General features: G+C 47.9%; 1 protein-coding gene across 3 annotated transcripts in view; it reads right to left on the bottom strand.

The window, feature by feature from the left end:
* Nucleotides 1–20,413, bottom strand: part of SLC24A4 (solute carrier family 24 member 4) — a 188,267-nt gene that overhangs the window by 18,459 nt on the left and 149,395 nt on the right. For all 3 annotated transcript variants that reach the window (XM_044932850.1, XM_006071249.3, XM_006071250.3), the window contains exons 11-12: nucleotides 19,379–19,548; nucleotides 15,473–15,677 (exon numbers count right to left, since the gene is read on the bottom strand). In XM_044932850.1, the coding sequence (XP_044788785.1) occupies nucleotides 15,473–15,677; nucleotides 19,379–19,548 (375 nt within the window). The remainder of the gene's footprint in view (nucleotides 1–15,472; nucleotides 15,678–19,378; nucleotides 19,549–20,413) is intronic.

Consider the following 20,413-nt stretch of genomic DNA (forward strand, 5'->3'; position numbering starts at 1 on the left):
TAGCTACGGTACATAGTGAGTTAAATATTACTCTGAAGACTTCTGTTTCCTTTTGATAGATATCCATGTATGTGTGTGTGTGTGCGTGAGTGTGCACGCAAGATAATTATTACTGTGGGTCATGGTCCAAGTGTGGAAAACATTCACAGTGCTCATGCTGTGCCCTTTCCCCCCACCCCCTACCCCCATCTTCCTCTGGTCTTCAGCGTCTACATTGTTTAATCAGGCACTGTAAGACTCCAAACACGGAAATGATTGCTGTGGTTTCCAGGAGCAAGTGCAAGGCAGGGTGAGCAGGCTTAGGATTGGCGCGTTTGAACAATCTCAGGAGGTTCTTGGGGGACAGGGCTGTCTCCAGTTATCTGGTACTTGACCATGGGTGATCAGGGTAAGGGAATAGAGCCTCCTGCAGTGAGAGAGCCAGATGGGGCCCTGGTTGTTCAGCACCAGGGAACAGAGCCTCCTGGCGTGTGAGAGGCAGATGGAGGCCGGTGATTCAGGCTTGGTTAGTCTGCATATGAAAAGTGTAGTTCTGGATGGGTAGTTTGCTATCTCTAAGAACTGGCTAGCCGGAGCAATGCTAGGTTGTGCTGGCATTTATTGTACTTGCCTGCCCAGCATCCATTCCCCCTTACTGGTAACAGCAAGCTCATTTTTTTTTAGGGAACTGACCCTTCATGCCACATCATTCACATGGTTTGGAGGGTTGACTCTACTTCCTAGCTCTATGGGTGGGGTGTGCGAGTCAAGCTTGGCTAACCGTGCATTCCATAAACACTTAGTGTGTTCATTCTCTGTGCTGGCACTATTCTAGGTTCTGAGAATCTACCAGGGGACGAGTCAACAACCCTTGCTGCTGAGTGGCTTACACAGGTTTGGGCTTGAGTGGATAACCCCTTTAGAGACCTATGTGTGGATTTTGCTGAGAATCACTGTCTATAATATCCATTATCTCTTCCTTCTTGTTAACAGAACCTTATTTTGCTTTGGACAGTAGGTTCCCAGCTAAAAACCTTAATTTCCTAGGCTTCCTGGCAGGAAGGAGTGGCCACGGAACAGTTCTGGACAATGAGATGTAAGTAGATGTCTATGTGGTGGGGTTTCCAGAAATGTGACTATCTTCCTGATAAGAAGAGACGGTTTATCGACACACCTCTTGTCCTTTGTTCTTCCTCCTTGTTCCTGCCTGGAACATGAACATACTAGCCACAGGAGCCACTTGGCAAACTTGAAGACAAAAGTCACCTGCTAAGGAGGGAGGAATGGAAATAGAACACCGATGGTATAACAGAGCTACAAGACTCCCTAATCTCAGGACTTACTATGTGATTAAAAATAAACCCCTTGAGGTGAAGTCTTTGTCACTTAAATTTTCTGTTACATGCAGCCCAATGCAATCCTTAGTTAGCCAGAGGCACCACTTGTATGTACACTGGGTTAACCCACTGGGATATAAGCCTAGACGGCTGGTGGTCATCTTGGCCAGCTATCTGAGGATGAAGCTGGTGCAGGGGAAAGCCTTGCTGAGAGATGGACAGGGTCTTGTAGCCACTTGAGCCCAATGTCAAGCTTTGCCTGAAGGTAGATTCTCCCAGTGAATCTGCCACTGTGGGTCCTTTGGCTTAAACCAACCTGAGTTGGATTTCTGTAACATCAAGCGTGGACTAATTTATGGGGCAAAGTGATAAGAGTTTGGGGGTCTACGGGGTGACAGTGTTTATCCTGAGGGACACTCCTCTGACAATGAGCCCCTCCCACCCACCGCCAGCTGCCATCCTGCAAGTGCAATGTCAAGGGCATCTGAGAGACGCTCACTGTGGACTCTGATGTGCAAACATAAGCAAGAGAAAGAAGAGCTGCTGGTGTTTCTTTCCCTCTTAGATTTCTTTTTTGAAGCAGGAAATCACAATTATGTGAAAAAAATCTTTACAAATGAACTCTAACAAAACAGATGGCTAATCATACTGGTGCAAAAAATTAAGAACAGATGCAGTTGCTAATGAAAAACTTCAAACAAAATAATGTGGACAATTAACTACCTAGAGTGGTTAACTTGTGGTATGAGGGGGTGTGCGCTACTGGATGAAGTATTCATGGGCGGTAAACTAGGAGTGTTTACACGAAAGCATAGGTCTAAGACCAGTGGTTCTCAAACTGCAATATAAATCAGAATCCCTTGGAGCTAATGGTTGGGCAGCTTTGGAGTTGGTGGGGGAGCTGGTTTGAGAATTTGCATTTGTAACAAGTTCCCTGGTGCTACTTATGCTGCATATCCAGCTTGAGAAACACCATTCTAGATTGACTCGATTTAAAAACTGAGATAATAAAGATATAAAATTCACCACTTTTAAAGTGTATGATTAGGTGGTTTTAGTATATTAGAAAGTGAAAGTGAAGTCGCTCAGTCGTGTCTGACTCTTTGCGACCCCATGGACTGTTTGTAGCCTACCAGCCTCCTCCATCCATGAGATTTTCCAGGCAAGAATACTGGAGTGGGTTGCCATTTCCTTCAGGCTATATAATTTCAGAAGATTTTCAGGATCCTGAAAAGAAACCCCCACCCTATTACCAATATTCCCCATTTCTCTTCCTCTCAAGCTCTATGAGTGATCTACCCTGTCTCTGTAGATTTGCCTATTCTGGACATCCTATATACCTGGAATCATAGTATGTGGCCTTTCATGCCCAGCTTCTCTCACTTAGCAGAATGTTTTCAAAGTTCATCCATGTTGTAGCATGAACAGTGTCTCATTCCCTTTTATGGCCAAATAATATTCCATTATATGAATATATTATATTTTGTTTAACCTGTTCATCACTTGGATATTTGGATTATTTCAACTTTTAAGCTACTATGAATAATGCTCTTATGAATATGTATGTACAAGTTTTTCTGTGGACATATGGTTTCATTTCTCTTGCATATGTAACTAGGAGTTATAACTAGAACTGATGCACCACACAGCATGGTGCAGCGTGGACATGAGTTTGAGCGAACTCTGGGGGGACAGGGAAGCCTGGCGTGCTGCAGTCCACTGGGTCGCCAAGAGTTAGGACACAGCTGAGTGACTGAACAACAGCAACAACAGTGACTTTACATTTAACCTTCTGAAAGCCTTCCAGCCTGGTTTCCAAGATGCTGCACCATTTTACATTCCCACCAGCAGTATATGAGGTTTCCAATATACCCACATCCTTGCCAACACATTAGTGTTGTCTCTCTTAATTATAGCCATTCTACTGAGTGGTGAGTGGTATCACACCGTGGTTTTGATTTGCATACCCCTGATGACTAATAATGGTGAGTATCTGTCATGGATTTATTGGCTATTTATCAATCTTGGGAGAACTGTTGACTCAAATCCTTTGCCCATTTTAAAGGCTGGGTTGTCTTTTTACTTTTGAGTTCTGAGAGTTCTATAGTTCTATATATAGAACTATATATTTCTGATACTAGATCCCTATCAGAAATGTAATTTACAAATATTTTCTCCCATTCCAGGAGTTTTTTGACTTACTTCATAGATCCCATAAATCCCATAAGGTTTTAATTCTGATGAAATCTGTTTTTTAATTTTCATTTTTGGGCTACTTCTGCTATTGATATATATGTAAGAAACCATGGTCACAAATATATACACCTATATTTTCTAAGAGTTTCATATTTTTAGCTACTACATTTAAGTCTGTATCATATTAGGTTTCATATGTGGTGTGAATTAAGTGTCCAACTTCTTTTTTTAAAAAATATGGCTATCTAGTTTTCCTAGCACCATTTGTTGAGAAGACTATTCCTCTCCCCATTGAATTATTTTGGCACCCTTACCAAGAATTATTGATCTTAAAGTTCTTTCTCTTTTAATGCTCAGTTGTGTCCAACTGTTTGTGACCCCATGACTGTAACCTGCCAGGCTCCTCTGTCCATGGGATATTTTAAGCAAGAATACCAGAGTGGATTGCCATTTCCTCCTCCAGGGGATCTTCCCGACTCAGGGTTTGAACACATGTCTCCTGCATCTCCTGCAATGTCTGGGCATATTTCTGGACTGCCAGTTCTAGTTCATTGAGCTATATTTCTATCCCATGCCACTATCAGGCAGTCTTGATGATTATTTCTTTGTAATAAGTTTTGAAGTCAGGAAGTCTTTCAATTTTGTTCAAGATTGTTTTGGCTATTCTGGGTGCCCTGTATTTCCATGGGAATTTTAGGATCAGCTTGTCAATTTCTGCAAAAAGAAAAAAACAAACAAAACCCCCCCCCCCCAAAATCTAGCATGGATTTTCACAATGATTGCATGAAATCTATAGATCAATTGAGGACTATTGCCACCTTAAAAATTTTAAATCTTTCAACCATAAACTTAGGATGTTTTCCCATTTATTTAGATCTTCTTTCATTTCTTTCAATAATGTTTTATAGTGTTCAGTGTACAAGTCTTGTCCTGTTTTTGTTAAATTTATCCCTAAGTACTTACTGCTTTTTGATTGCATTATAAATGAAGTTTCTTACATTCATTTTTCATATTGTTAATGTATAGAAATAGAGTTGAATTTTGTATATTGACTTTGGAGCCTGCAAGTTTATTAATTCTAATGGTTGTTTTTTGTTTTTTGGTAGATTCCCTAGGATTTTCTATATATAAGATCATGTCACCTATGAACACACTTTTACTTCCTCCTTTCCAAATTGAATGCTTTTTGTTTTTTTCTTGCCTATTTACCCCGGATAGACCCTCCAGCACAAAGCTGAATAGAAGAGGTAAGAGGTGTCTTGTTTCTAATCTTAGGGGGAAAGTTTTCCATCTTTCACCACTAAATATGACATTAATTTGGGGGTTTTTGTAGATGCCCTTTATCAGATTGAGGAAATTCATGCTATTCCTAGATTGAGTGTTTTTCCCCCATTAAGAAAGGGTGTTGGATTTTGACCAATGCTTTTTCTGTGTCTGTTGAGATGATTGTGCAATTTTTGGCCTTTATTCTAATAATACAGCGTGTTTTATTGTTTTTCACATGTTGAACCAACCTTGCATTCCCGAGATAAATCTCACTTGGTTAACTGTTTATAAAGAGGAAAATCAAGTCCCATGAAGGTTAGTGAACTGCCCAAACCTCACAGAAAATTAGTGGCAGAGCCACAAACAGACCCTGCATGCCCAGCCAGTGACCTCTGAGCTGGTCCTTGTGGGGAGGTAAGGGGATGCCGTTGAGGGTAGAGCATTGTCAGGGATGGGTTAATGAACAGTCCTGTCACCATTATTCAACATTTGTATTGTGCCTCACACATTTTGGAGGTGGTTTTCACAAACACTATTTTTCATATCAACTTGGGGGAGATATTCTCCCCACTTCACAGGTAAGGTTTGGTGTTCAGTGACTTAAACCTCACAAGCTCAGAGGCAGTACCAGCACTTGAATGCAGGTCTTTAGAGCCTAAATCTTGAGTCCTCTGCGCTATACCTCTTGCCTGTTCTCCGAGTCCCATGATTTCAAAGCCTGTGAAAGTCCTTTTGCTGCCCGCTGGTGGACAGCGTCATCAACTGTCAGATTAGAGCCTTACACTTCCAGCTCATGGCTGTGATCTAAATAGAAAAATCCTCTTACGTAGGGGAACCGTTCAAGTTTTCTTGTTCCTTGGGGGTGAATGAATCTTACCATCAATTTTTAGTTACTTCTAATACATTTTTGTTTTATCCTTAGACTTACCATTAAACTGATTGCTCTCTGAGAGGCACAGAAACTGCACAGTTAATGATAGTTAGATTGCCAGGTTCAAACCCAAGCTCCGGCATATTCTACCTCTGTGACCTTGGAAAAGTGTTTAGCCTCTGGGTATCTCAGTTTCCTAAACTGTGAAATGGGGATAACAACAGCTCTTACCACACGGTGCTATTGTGAGACTAGAATGAGCCAACATATGAGATGCATTTAGCCCACACTTGGTGCAGAGTATGCACTAAATTTTAGCTTTTGTTGATAATAATGGTTAATTAAGTTCCACTTACTGAGTACCTACCACTGTCAAGCACTGGGTTGGGTGCTTATGCACTAAATTTTAGCTTTTGTTGATAATAATGGTTAATTAAGTTCCACTTACTGAGTACCTACCACTGTCAAGCACTGGGTTGGGTGCTTTTATGGAAACTAAAACAGGTTTAAGACCCTGATGCTGGGAAAGATTGAAGGCAGGAGGAGAAGGGGACAACAGAGGATGAGATGGTTGGATGGCATCACCAACTCAATGGGCATGAGTTTGAGTAAACTCTGGGAGTTGGTGATAGACAGGGAGGCCTGGCGTGCTGCAGTCCATGGGGTCACAAAGAGACACGACTGAGCGACTGAACTGAATTGAATACAGGTTTCAAGAAGTAAGCTGTCTAGCCCAAGGTCACATAGCTAGGAAGTGGCAGACTAATACCAAAGCCTCTTAATGACACCATGTTGAATGCTGGTTTTGAGCCTAAGGGGACTAGAGAAACAAGGGGGGGACCCTGTGGGAAGTAGATAAGATCAGGGTTGTAATTAAGCTGAGCTGCCAAGCTGAGGTTTGGGAGGAAGGGGAAGACAGAAGGGGAGCGTGTGAGAGAAAACAAGAGGCTTCAGCAAGGTCAGAGGCAGGACCTGCTGGGAGCTGACATGGAGACGTGGGCAGTCAGGCCTGAGTGCACAGGGACCAAAGGCCCAGTAAGAGTCGCCCTGGCAGCTCAGTGTAGAGCCTGGAGAGCTTGTAGGGGGCTATGAAAGGCCGTCCCCAGGGAGGCAGCCTTGGCTTGGTCTCCCCCTCTCACGGCAGTCAGGTACCATGGTTCAGCCTCTGGGACCCTGTTCATGCTTCCCCAAGAAGTGTTCCTCCTCTTGGAAAAGGGGGAGAGATCAGACATGCAGACCAGGACCCCCCGGTCAACACAGAAGCCAGGCTCAGAGTTCCCTCAGTGGGTGCAGACCCCAGAGACCATTACCCCAGCTCTGCATCCATGCCCAGAGCCCCCTCCAAGTCAAGCTTCTGGACTGGATGTCAGTGGGTCCCAGAGCTGAGGTCAGCGGGTCACCTCTCTTGTTCTAAAGATGACCTCAAGCTACGGCCAGCTCTGCACTCCACCACAGGAACCTCAAGGCTTGTGGCCAGAGAGCTGTTCTGTCCTCTGTCACTCGTGACTGTGTGGCAGTGGGTGGACCTTCAACCTCTCTGAGCCACCCCGTCCTCAGCTGTGACATGGTAACTTCCCCCGTCTCACCCACCCCGGGGATCTACGGGGAAACAAAAGAAAGGCAAGAAGTACGAAGATGACCATCCTGCCTCTGAAGCTTGCACCCTGAGTCTGGAGGCCCTGGGGAGTGAAATAAGAGTCAGGAACGCTTGACGGGCCCAATGGCAGGCCCTCTCACCTTAAACATCCAGCAAACATCCAGGGCAGGCCTGTGGGTTCCCAGTGCTTACAAACCACATAGACCCAGCAGCTGGCCGCCGCCTCCCCTTCCTTCCTGCTGCCCCTGTATTCCAGAGCACACACTCCAGCCTGGCAGAGTGCCCTCCTGGCCAAAGTCAACACTGGAGCCAGGCCGAGGACAGCCCTCAGGGGTTAGGTAGACCTGGGGTACCAGCCCTGCCCGAGGCCCTTATTAACCTGTGTGCAGTTACCCGGGAAATGGGGACCACACCAGACACGCAAGCAGGGCTGTGTGCAGACTCTAAGCACCATATATGTGTGTATGGCCCAAGCTCCATGAAGAACGTGTCTGCCAAGCCATAGGTCAGGGCTCAGCCCCCTCCTGTGCCTCACTATGCAACTGGAAGCCACATGAGCCCCTCACCAGGTCTGCTCTGGTCTAAGTCATCAGTAAAAATTAGTTTCACTGCTTTTTTCCAGGCATCCCTGCAGCTCCCATGGGAGTGGACATGCTGAGCTGGGCATCAGCAGCCCCCACGCCAACCTCCTCCTAGGGTGTCCATAGAGCACTTCCCAGACTCCCTTGCAGTTGAAGTTCTAGACTCAAATTGGGCTCCTTATTTTGAAAAACAGACTGAGGAGGGGCTGGGCTACCTTTCTGCTGCTTTTGAAGCACTGCTGTGAAACAGGCCTCTGGGGATGCTGTTTTGGCTACAGCGGCGCATTCCTGCCCAGGAGCTAGCTGAATGGGCACCAGGGATGCCTTCTCAGGCCTGACCAGCAGCCCGGTGGCGGCTGCTGGTGGCAGCCTAGCTGTGGCAGTGGCCTCTTGGTTCCTGGGTCGTGACTGACAGTGAGTTTTTGAACATTTCAGCACATCCCAGTCCCCCACCTCCTCAATTCTGGGAGAGGCGGTGGCAGCCGGTTCAGCGGGAGTCATTGCTGGTACCCAGCCTGGAGTGTCCTTCCCTCCACTGCGTAAGGGACCCACCTACTAGGTCTATCAATTCTATTCCTCCCACATCAGCGATCAGCATCCATCATCTCCTGATAACGCCCGAGGCACCTGTCATAGACCTACAAGGGGTGCGGGCGTGTGTGCTCAGCATCTCTTCTCTCCAAACAGCCCTCCCAGGGCCCACCAAAGCCATGCTGGCCAGCAATGGCTACTGACCAGGGGTGGGCCCCAGACCTCTGGGCTGAGAGCATTCTCCCCTTTAGGACTTTGGAATTCAGACACAACCCTAGGCAACCAACTGAGGGAGGCAGGAAATGGCAGAAGTCAGTCTGGGGCCAGTGGGAGGCCACGGTCTGCCATGGGCACTGACAGTGGATTTGAGAAAAGCCAGTCCACAGCCAAGGAGCAGAATGAGACAGGCAGGCAAGTGAAAGGAAGACAAGAGCCAGGAAGAGCCTCAACACGCATCAAGGCCCTGAGTCCAGCCCCTGGGTGAGTCCAACTGTTCGTGGGATCCACAACATACCCCTATATCCTTATGATAACTAAGATCCCCTTTTATCTCAAAGGAAGCTCATGTGGGCTTCTGTTGCCAGCATCCATAGACACTTCAGGCCCCCAGCACATGCCCAGCTCATGACAGGTCCTGAGCCCCTTCACCTCCCACCTCCCAGTTTGGACTGCACTGGTCTGGCTGTGGGGTGATCACAGAGTAGATTCCAGGGCATGTGGCCCAGATGCCTGGCTCCATCTGGTCAATACTGACCCCTGGGCAAGCCCCGGCCCCTCAGTTTTTTGCTTTTGAAAACAAGAAGTTGGTCTAAAATTCCCCAGATTGCTTTTAACCATAGCATTCAGAGACCATTCAGAGACCATCTGTTGTTAACCACAGAGAATTCAGAGCAATGTTGCTTTCATTTATATTAAAAAACAACCCCCTCCAAAAAAAACCCTCTTTCTCTATTATGCTTTAGCAGCTGTTTTTATAAACCACTTATCACCAGAAAGTGGAAATAATACAATTGTTCACCCACTGATGGAGAAATGGGGTACATCCATACAATGGATTATTATTCAGTCATGAAAAAGAAACAAAGGACCAACACATGCCACAATACAGATGAACCTTGAAAACATGCTAAGAAGGCAGACTCTGGGAGACAGAGAAGGACAGGGAAGCCTGGTGTGCTGCGGTCCACGGGGTCGCAAAGAGTCGGACATGACTGAGCAGCTGAAGAATAACAACAAAGAAGGCAGACACAAAAGGCCACTTATATAATGATTCCATTTATATAAAATATCCAGAGTAGATAAACCCAAAGAGACAGAGTTAGCAGTTGCCAGGAGATGGGGGGTGTGGGGACGAAGAATAATTGCTAGCAGGTAGGGGGCTCCTTTGGGGGTGCTAAAGAAAACCAATTGTGGTAATGGCTGCACAACTTTGTGAGTAGATGAAAAACCACTCAACTGTGTACTTCAAAGGTGTGACTATTACGGCAAGTAAATTACACTTCAATAAAGCTGTTATATTAAGAAATTACAGTGCTCAGCCAGTGTTTGTTCTAATTAGGTGTGAGCTGACACCTCAGGGCTCCACAGTGACTGACAAGGCCACTTCTTTGAAATCTTGACCTTGACTTACGAGACAGTCTACCGACTGTGTGATTTCTCTGGCGGCTCCCACGACCTAGGCAAGAACAAATCATTTTTACGGTGAAGTGCCGTGTGCCTCTAGGGGCCTGGAGCAGGCAGAAATTGGGTGTGGAATTTCACATGTACGTGAGCCCGTGGCAGCAGCAGCTTCTCCTCTGTGCTCCCAGCCATGCCGAGCGGCTGAGAGGAAAGAGCAGGGCAGAGTTTTCTAGAGCTCCATTTCTGCAGTCCCCCTTACTGGGTTCAGAGAGACTAAGCAGACCCCTCTCCTCCCAGCCAGCACGGCTCTCTAGTTCCGTGTAGGACAGAGGAAGATGGGGATGGTGTGGGGAGAAGACATTCTAGAAACTTCCCGAAATCTTCAGATGGCTTGTGCTGAGTTTTCTGATGAACAAAATGTTTAGCTGTGTCATCCGAGGACTGAAGAGAGCATGCCAGGTCCCCAAAGGCCTATAATTCAAACTCAATTCAACATGGTTTCTTAACACAGACAAGTTCCTTGGTACCTATGTACCAGCTAGAAGACACCATGGACAGAGACAAGCATTTTCTTAAGGACTCCACAGGAAGAACGCAGAAGAATCCACTGGTTGGCCACAGTATCGTCCCTTAAGCACGTCTGGGGTGAAAATGCCAGTGTGGGGTGCTGTCCCTTCTTCCTGTGTGATCGTGGGCAGCTAAACGTCTCTGAGCCTCAGCTTCTTCACCTGGGAAATGGGGATAACAGTACCCACCCTCCAGGGTGGTCCTGAGGACTTAATGAGTGTGTGTGTGAACCACCCTGTCTGGTCCACAGGAAGCGCTTAGTAAACTTTACCTTCTGTTACCATTCAAGGCCTTTCCTGGTGGCTCAAAAGGTAAAGAATCTGCCTGCAATGCAGGAAACCTGGATTTGATCCCTGGGTCAGGAAGATCCCCTGGAGAAGGAAATATCTACTCCAGTATTCTTGACTGGAAAATTCCATGGACAGAGGAGTCTGCTGTGTTAACAGTCCACGGGGTCACAAAGACTCGGACATGACTGAGTGACTAACACACACACGGTTTAAGAACCTCCAAAGGGCCTAGATTTCTGCTCCTGACTGGACCGGCTCGAGATGGCATTTGTAGATCAGGAGGCTCAGGGTGGAAGGGTGGCTCCCCACATAATAGCTGTGTGACTTGGGAAGTCTCCTTTTGGAGCCTCAGTTTCTCTCTCTGTAAAATGGGGATAATGGTAATGCCTCCTTCTCAAGATAGCTGCAAGGATGGAATGAAAATGCACGGTACAAAGAGAGAGTGGTTAGCCTGGGCCACCCAGGTTGGAAACCCTTGATTTCCACTTAGTAGCTGGGTGACTGTGGGCAAGTCACTGAACCTCTCTATGCTTCCCTTTCCTTCTCCATAAACTGGAGATGATCATCGTCCCCACCTTATGTGTTGTCATGAGGATTAAATGAGGGAATACATATAAAGCTCTTAGAACAGGACATGGCACACAGAAGCTCCAGAAGAGCCCTGTAAGAATTCCCTATTTTTCATTCAGTGCCTGACACACAAGACCCCAGTAGATGTGGCCACTTATAATAATGATGGACACAAGGGCCAGGATACCGGACACAAGATGTGATTTCCTTACCCTTATGGGAGCAAGAGGAGTCCAGTTGGAGGGCAAGGGTGTGGCCCATGGGGCAGGAGAATGTCCCAGACAGTACATCAGCCACAAACAGCATGTATTAAGGGTTCTCTCCAGCCAGACTGGGGCTCAGGGTCACTGGCTGGCCACTGCAGGGCAATGCCTGCGCTGCAGACCACAGTTCTCATGGGAGAAAGAGTTCCTTCCCCTTTTCCTCTCTCCCTGCCAACAGCTGGCCCAGGAAGCCCAATTACCAGCCTCTGTGGCCTGAAGTGGGCACAGCTGCACTGGGTGTAGATGTAAATCCAGCATCAGACCAGGCGGGCACCCGAGCCAGGCTGTGGCTGGGTGCCCTCGGGCTCTGGTCTACAAGCCCAGTGACACATCATGTGGGTGGGCAGAGCCCGGGGGCTATGAGCTGGCATTTCCACCATCTCCACCCTTCAGCTGTGTGATGAGGGCAGGAGATGATACATAAAATGTATCATGCAATCATCTGCTCAGATTTAACCCCTACGCCTGGAAGCTCCCAGAATCCAGGGTGTCCTGTTTCTACCTGGATCACCAAGGCCCACAAGAGTCTGGTACCCAATATTTACTGACTGAAATAATCATCTTGTCTGCAAAGTACCTGAAGCCCAGTGCCTGGCACAAAACAGGTGGATAGCATCAGATCAGATCAGATCAGTCGTTCAGTTGTGTCTGACTCTTTGCGACCCCATGAATCGCAGCACGCCAGGCCTCCCTGTCCATAACAAGTTCCCTCTTTCTGACTCTGGGAATGACCACGGTGCCAGACCTCCAGGGATTCTGACTCCCATGAACTTTCTAGAACATTGTTTATGGTCCAAGCAGGACAGACCGGGTATAACAGAAACCATGTGATTAAAGCATGTTGTCATCCCAGGTGGCCCTAGTGATAAAGAACATACCTACCAATGCAGGAGACATAATAGACACAGGTTTGATCTCTGGGTCGGGAAAATCCTGTGCAGTAGGAAATGACAACCCACTCCAGTGTTCTTGCTTGGAGAATCCCAGGGACAGAGGAGCTTGGTGGGCTACAATCCATAGGGTTGCAAAGAGTGGGACATGACTGAAGCAACTTAACATGCAGGCATGTCATCCAAACGAACACTTACTGAGCACCTGTGTGTCACACAGAAGGGGTGAATAAAGACCTCTGTACTGCTTACAGAGGATGCCTTCATCCCATTTTGTGGATGAGGAACTGAGGTTTAGGAGATGAAACAGAGTCACAGAGCTGGAGCAGTAGAACCAAGATTCCAACCCAGGACTTCTAGCCTAAAGCACCTGCCTCCCAGCCTGTCCCCAACCACACAGAAGAGCTGCACACCAGACAGCCTGGGCTCATTCCTTGATATCTGCAGCCACGCTAGTTCTGAGTGGAACAGATCCTCCCCTCTTTCCAGTGCCCCGCCCCTTATCCCTCCCCTGGCCCCAGCTTCCTTCCTGGGCCCCAGTTAAGGAGAATACTAGCTCCACCCGCCCCTAAAGCCCCTCAGGGCATCCCCACGGTCTCAGATCATTGTGTTTCCACAACCAGTTGTTTAGTCGCTCAGTCGTGTCCAACTCTTTGCAACCCCATGGACTGTTGCCCACCAGGCTCCTTTGTCCGTAGGATTTCCCAGGCAAAAATACTGCAGTGGGGTTGCCATTTCCTTCTCCAGGGGATCTTCCCAACCTAGGGATCGAACCCATGTCTCCTCCAAGTCTCTTGTACTGCAGGCGGAGTCTTCACCACTGAGCCACAACCAGAGACGAGCTGAAAAGATGACGGGGATGAGTGGGAGGACGGAGGGCCTGCAGCTGGCTATGCGGAATCCCTTACAGGTGCTGTGTCCCGCTGCCTGGCTCCACATTCCTGTGAACCCCTGTCCACACTGGCCTCAATTTCCCTTGGCTGCTGGACACACCTAAACAGGCAGCAGCCACACAACCCCGTTCCCCCGCCCCCGCTTCTCACATTGAGGTTAGAGGAGATGGAGAGGAAGTACTTGCAGTTTCCCAGGGCGCCACCTGGAAACACTTCCGCAGGGACACAAAGGGAGCTTCCGCAGGGACACAAAGGGAGCTTCCGCAGGGACACAGGAAGCCCCGGCCCATTCCAGAGGCGAACCCTGGGCGGAAGCTCTGCTGAGGGCCAGCCCAGGGGAATGTCCCAATTGAAGAGGAATGTGGAACCAATTTCAACAGGAAGTTCCCACCCGCCAGGAAAGGCGGAGCTCCCTGGGAAAGGGTTCGTGGGTGCAGAGAACCCGGGAGTGATCTGGTCCCAGCCCTTGTAAGAGAACAGCATTCTGAGCTCCTCACCTCAGGAGGTGACCTGCCCAGAGTCCCTGCAGGGAGCTAGACCTGGTTTCCCACAAGCCACTTGTCTAAGGAGCATCAGATTCTGGCACCAGGATGAGAGGAGGGGGGTGGTTGGCCCCGGGGACCACCCAATTCAGTCTTGCCAAACTCAAAGCTTCAAGGAAATGGAAAGATGAGTTGCCCTTACATGAGGCTGCCTCCCTTTACAGAACGGCAGCTGCCCCAAAGGGCAGGTCCCTTCCCTGGTTTCCTGCAGAGCTCTGGACAATAAGCAGGGTCAGGAACAGCATCTAGATGAAGCGGCAGTAGCGGGTGGTGGTGATGACCCTGTCAGGCCCCACATTTGTAAAACAGGGATTCCATCCACCTCCCGGGGCTGGAGAACAGAACCCCCAAAAGGTAGCTTCTTCTCAGTCCGAACCCCCAGCAAGGTAGGCTGTTTCCTGGACTGTGCCTGCATCTTCTTCCCTGGGACTATACTGCCTCTCCTCTCCTCTCCCCACCCCAAGCCATCTCCCAAATCAGGTGCCATCTGTGAGCCTGTTGTTAAACACAGAAATCTTTTTGGGAAAACATCAAGTTTTGGACTTGAAAATCTTGGAATTCTGCTGCCATTCAGGATGGCAGGACACCAAGAAAAAACCTCCAAGATGGGGCTAAAGAGCTCAGGCCTTTATTTCCCATCATGGACTGCAGAGGAGTATGGCTAAAGATGAAGACAGATTGGGTGTGTCTGGGGATCCTCTCACACACAAATTCCTGAAATCATTCACTTGATGGACCTCTACTAAGCACCTACTATGTGTCAGGTTTGGGCACTGGGGATACAACAGTGAATGAAATAGACGAAGATATCTGCTGGCATGGAGCTGATTTTTTAGCCAGGGAGACACACAAGATAAAAGATATATATATTCAAAATACTTAGATTAGGGTGGTCAGAGAAGGCCACACTGAGAAGGTGACATTTAAGCAGAGACCCGAGGAAGGTAAGGAAGTGAGTGATACAGGTAGCAGAACAAAGCGCATTTCAACAAAGGGCAAGTGCAAAGGTCCTGGGCAGGAGCATATCTGCTACTTTCTGAGAAGGACAGTGAGGAAGCCAGTGTGGCTGGAGCAGAGGTGAGGTCAGCGAGGAGCTGGCAGTCATATGACGCCAGGCCCATCCCATGATATGGGAGGACACTCAGGCCTGGGCCAGAGCCACATCGGCTCTAACTTATTTATAGGTACGAGTTATCGTCAAACACATAAGGTGTAACTGTCTAAAGATCATGTGTGGCTTTAGCATATCCTGTCCCAGCAAATATGCAACACATGGGCAAAACAGCCTGCCCACACTGGAAGGGCTGGAGAGTCTGAGCATGTCCATAAAAATAACGTATGTGCTTGTTTCTCTTTACTGCATGAGAAAGCCCTGCTGCCCTGGGCATTTGAGTGTGGTTACTACAGGTTACTGGGGTACTTCCCAGGCCTCCATTTGGCCAGCAGTGTGGCCCGAGAGCCCTGGCCCCCAGGACTCACCAGGCATGGAGAAGGGGGACAGGAAAGCGGCCTCCACGGGCTCTGGCTCCTGGGGAGGTGGCGGGGGCTGTGGCGGGGGTTCTTGGTCCCGCTGTGGCTCTTCCAGGTTTTCCACGGGCACGTTCCCATTCTCGATGCTCTCGTGCCTCCCGTTCTGAAGCGGCTTGCTGCTCACGCCATTGGCCGAGTTGATCAGCCTCTGCCTCTGTGTGGACAGGAGGCAAGACAGACACCCAGGCGTGTGACAAAGCTGCACCCTGTTGCTTGGTTCCTCACAGGCAGGTGGCACTTAAGGGTTTCTAGAACAGCACCCCTGGCTTCGGGTTTGCCTGAGAAATGGCTCCAGGACCTTAGAATCCAGCTAAGTTTGCTCGTTTCCACTCGAACCAGTATCAGCAAAGGTATTGGTCAGAGCCCAGGGTTTCTTCTTAGTGTCAACCTGACAAACTAGCCCATGACACTGGATAAAAGCAGTCATTCTGACTTTCCCAGTGGATGGTCATAAGCCACCAGAAGACATTCACAGGAGAGGCTCTGCATAGTCAAAAAATCTCATTTCAGGTATATCATGCAAAAATTGCATTTATATTGTGTACCATGGTCCAGTGATGGTTCATATTAAGATGTAGAACATTTCCAGCCTCTCAGACAACTCGCTAAGGGTCCCCTCTCTCCAGAAGTAATTAAGATAACCCCATTCTGACTTTTATACACATCAATTAAGTTTTTCCTGAACTTGAATTTCCTATAAATGGATCCAGAGAGTACATATTATTTTATATTTGGCTTCTCTCACTCAACCTAATATCTGTGAGGTTCATCCATCTTGTTGCATGAATCAGTAGTTCATTATTTTCCAGGGGTGTATAGTACTCCACTGTGTGAATAACACACAATATGTCCTTTGCCACTTGATGGGCATTTGGGTTATTTCTTCTTTTTGGTTATCAGGAAGAATGCCATGACCATGCCTTTTTGTGGACATATGCACTCATTTCTCTGGGGTATTTATCTAGAAGTGGGATTGTGAGATCATAAGGTAGGTGCAAGTTGAACCATTTCACATTTGTACCAGAAACGGATTATAATTTCAGTTGCTTCCCATCCCTGTCAATGCTTGATACTGACAATTCTTCCCATTTTAGTCATTCTGGTGGATGTGTGGTGGAGTCTAATTGTGGTTTTAATTTGCATCTCCCTTTTAATTTGAGCATCTTATAGGGTTAGTAGGCATTTGGAAGGCTTCTGCTGTCCAAATCTTTGGCCATGTGTAATGGGTGTCCTCTGAACCAATCAGACCTCTTCCCTCCACTATTTCCTTATAGCTGTTGACCAAGTCTGCCTCCTTTCCACCCAAGCAGAAGCCGAGTCAGTGGGTTTCTACTAAACCGGAGAAAGGGAGAAACCACATACCAAGAAATTAACAGGTTTCCATGTTTCTGAAAATCTGTTTGCCTTTGCACAGCTCATCTTTATCTAGCTCTCATTAAAAATATTTATGCTTTAGTATTAAAACCTTGTGGGTAATAATCATCACACACGGACACATATCTCCTTCCCAGTTACATCAGCAGGAAACCAAGAGTCAGTACACACGCCCCCAAGGCATTACTCCATAACTGTGTGCCTAACACTTATCCTTATGGTTACTAGAAGCAAAAAGATGGGCCAAAAAAGTCATTATTACTTAAAATGGAAGCATGTTATTTTTTCCAAAAGAAAGAGGAATTGACCATTAACTGGCTTCATATTGGTTTTAGGCAGGGACTCCTATATCATGAAGTCTAGGATTGGGTGGAAATCTAAAACGTTTTTTCCTACAAACATGTCCACAACATTTAGCCTAAAAGAGAAAAGTGATCTGAGACACATGCCCAGGCATAATATTTTACTACCCAAAAAGGGTTAAATGAAAGGTCTTCCTTATAGTCAAAACAAAACAAACAAAAAAACCCACAAATAGCTGTGTTGCAGGGAAGAACCAATTCTGACTCCATGATGGATCCGTTTGACTTTAACCTTTGAAAAATTACATTTTTCACCTGGAGCCCACCAGGCTCCTCTGTCCATGGGATTCTATAGGCAAGAATACTGGAGAGGGTTGCCATGCCTCCCCGCCCCCCCACCAAGGGCTCTTCCAACCAGAGTTTCTTTTGTCTCCAGCATTAGCAGGTGGGTTCTTTACCACTAGTGCCACCTTTTGTTATAATAATCATACGTAATAACATGCTTCAGGGAACCCTGGGCCAGGAAGATCCCCTGGAGAAGGGAATGACCTCCAGTTCCAGTATTCTTGCCTGGAGAATTCCGTGGGCAGAGGAGCCTGGCAGGCTACAGTCCATGGGGTTGCAAAGAGTTGGACACGACTGACTAATACTTTTCGGGGAACCCTGACCCTCTTCCTGAAGAGATTAACACATTCCCTCCCTAAAGGCCTGCCTCAGGGGAGCCTGACCCTCTGATTAACACATCACCCCTCTTCCCCCAGGTTGGCCATTCCAGGAGATTTCTGCAAGAAAAAGGTCTTTATCTACTCAACTACCCCCTCCCCACCTCAGTCCTATTGAGACATTAGTCTGCCATCTTCTCAATCAGTCGCTTTCCAAATAATGTCCTAGTCATTGCTTCCACACCTAATCTCCCAGTTAACTGGCCTGTCCTGTGGCGAACAGACCACGTTTGGACTCAGCAACAGCTGTGCAAGGATAGAATTGTGAGGAGGTGGGGTGTGACTCAGTAGGAGTATGAATGGTAGCAATGGGAAGGGGGTCATGACTCTAGCTTTATAGGAATCAAGAGAGAATTATCCTTGGAAAAAGAAAATCTGCAGCTACCTTGAGGTTGCATTAAAAGAGACATAAGTTATAACACTGGTAGCTCAGCTAGTAAAGAATCCGCCTGCAATGCAGGAGACCCTGGTTTGGGTCCTGGGTTGCGAAGATCAGCTGGAGAAGGGACAGGCTACCCACTCCAGTATTCTTGGGCTTCCCTGATGGCTCAGCTGGTAAAGAATCTGCCTGTAATGTGGGAGACCTGGGTTCGATCGCTGGGTTGGGAAGATCCCCTGGAGAAGGGAGCAGCTACCCTCTCTGGTATTCTGGCCTGGGGAATTCCATGAACTATATATCCATGGGGTTGCCAAGAGTTGGACACGACTGAGCGATTTTCGCTTTCACTTCACTTTCTGTTATAACAAAGGAGGTAATGGATCCACATGCTGAGAGAGACAAACCAGAAGGCTTCTATAGTCTTTTAGTTTTCTTCTAGAGTTGCTCTATCCATAGAGAATAGGTGTGTATTCCTTTTTTTTTTTTTTTTTGCCCTGAGTAACATTAAAAAAAAAATCTGTACTTCAGACCACTCTTTCTCTAGTGGAAAATGGAGAAGGCAATGGCACCCCACTCCGGTACTCTTGCCTGGAAAATCCCATGGACAGAGGAGCCTGGTAGGCTGCAGTCCATGGGGTTTCGAAGAGTTGGACACGACTGAGCGACTTCACTTTCACTTTTCACTTTCATGCATTGGAGAAGGAAATGGCAACCCACTCCAGTGTTCTTGCCTGGAGAATCCCAGGGACGGGGGAGCCTGGTAGGCTGCCGTCTATGGGGTGGCACAGAGTCAGACACGACTGAAGTGACTTAGCAGCAGTGGAAAATACTTAGTGGAAAGTGGCAGACATGGTATTCGATTGCTACCTGCCTTAAACTCCTTCCTGATAGGATCATTTGCTGCCTGTGCTGTCTGGGCTTCCTTGCTTCAACAGGCTGGTGATAAACACAAGCCTGGCAGAGGACACTTTGGGCCCAACGCCAGGAAATGTCCTGACAAGCCAGGGCTTCCTGCAGTGCTGGAACCCATCCAAGGCTTCAGGCTCACGTGGTCTCACAGGCCTTGAAGGAGACTTACCTCATTAATTATGATCCTGCTGGCCATCCGCAGACGAGTTCTGGGCCCAAATTTATTGGTGATCATTACGCGTAAGCCCGCCTCTGGGAAGGTGAACTTGGGAGGGCTGGAGCTCATGACCTCGTCCACCATCACCACTGGGTTTTTGTTGTACTGAGGCTCCTCCTTCACTATATTGAGCACAAAGCCATGATTAGTGCTGAGAACCCCCAGGGCAAAACCCCAGGGCTGGGGTGACTGACATCCCCCCGAGGGGCAGACTTCTTGGTCTCAGCAGCTGGTAGCCACATGGGAGGCTGGCTGCAGATCCTCCCATTCGTAGAGTGAACCACCTGGGTCTGAACCACCCACAAGTATTGAACAGATCCCCAAGGTCCCCCTTTTACAGGACCACATGCACATCTCCAGGGCTAGTCCCTCTGCTGACTGATGACCCTCTCTTCTAGGGTCCAGTCTTGGCTAAATGTAAGGGTCTTTCAGTTCCTCACCTAAGCTTCATGGGGCAGCCCACCTACAAAGTGGACTGGGTCCCTGCTACCTCTCACCAATGACTCTGAGGGGGACCTTTCTTCCCCACCATTTACAGAGACTCAGACAAAATTTAACAAACGGACAAGGGCCCCCTAAAGGGAAAATGCTGGGAGGTAACAGCACTTGTTCTAAGCTTCCTGTGAAGCTACCTGCTCTGTCTTAGAGGAGTCATCTCCACCTGGCACACTATGCTTCCAAATTGTTCTCCATGAGGCGGTACCAGCAAGGTCAAAGATCTGGCTCACAGGCCCTGAGAAGGCAACTGAGACCCAGGAGAGGAGCCTGCTTGTGAGGGGTGCACAGTAAGCTGCTGGCCAAGACCAGTGTCTCCAGTGAAACCAGCACCCTCGAGCAGGGAGGCCACTCTCTGACCCTTTGCTTCCACTCATGAAGCTGAAGAACAAATCTCCTTGGTCCCTGGATCTTCCCCGCCACCTTCAGGAACATGCTCTGTGCTGGAGTCCCTGGGGGAAGCTTGACAGTTAACTCCAGAGCCCAGGAGGG

Source organism: Bubalus bubalis, chromosome 20 (genome assembly GCF_019923935.1).
Source record: "Bubalus bubalis isolate 160015118507 breed Murrah chromosome 20, NDDB_SH_1, whole genome shotgun sequence".
In the NCBI taxonomy this organism is placed as follows: Eukaryota; Metazoa; Chordata; class Mammalia; order Artiodactyla; family Bovidae; genus Bubalus; species Bubalus bubalis.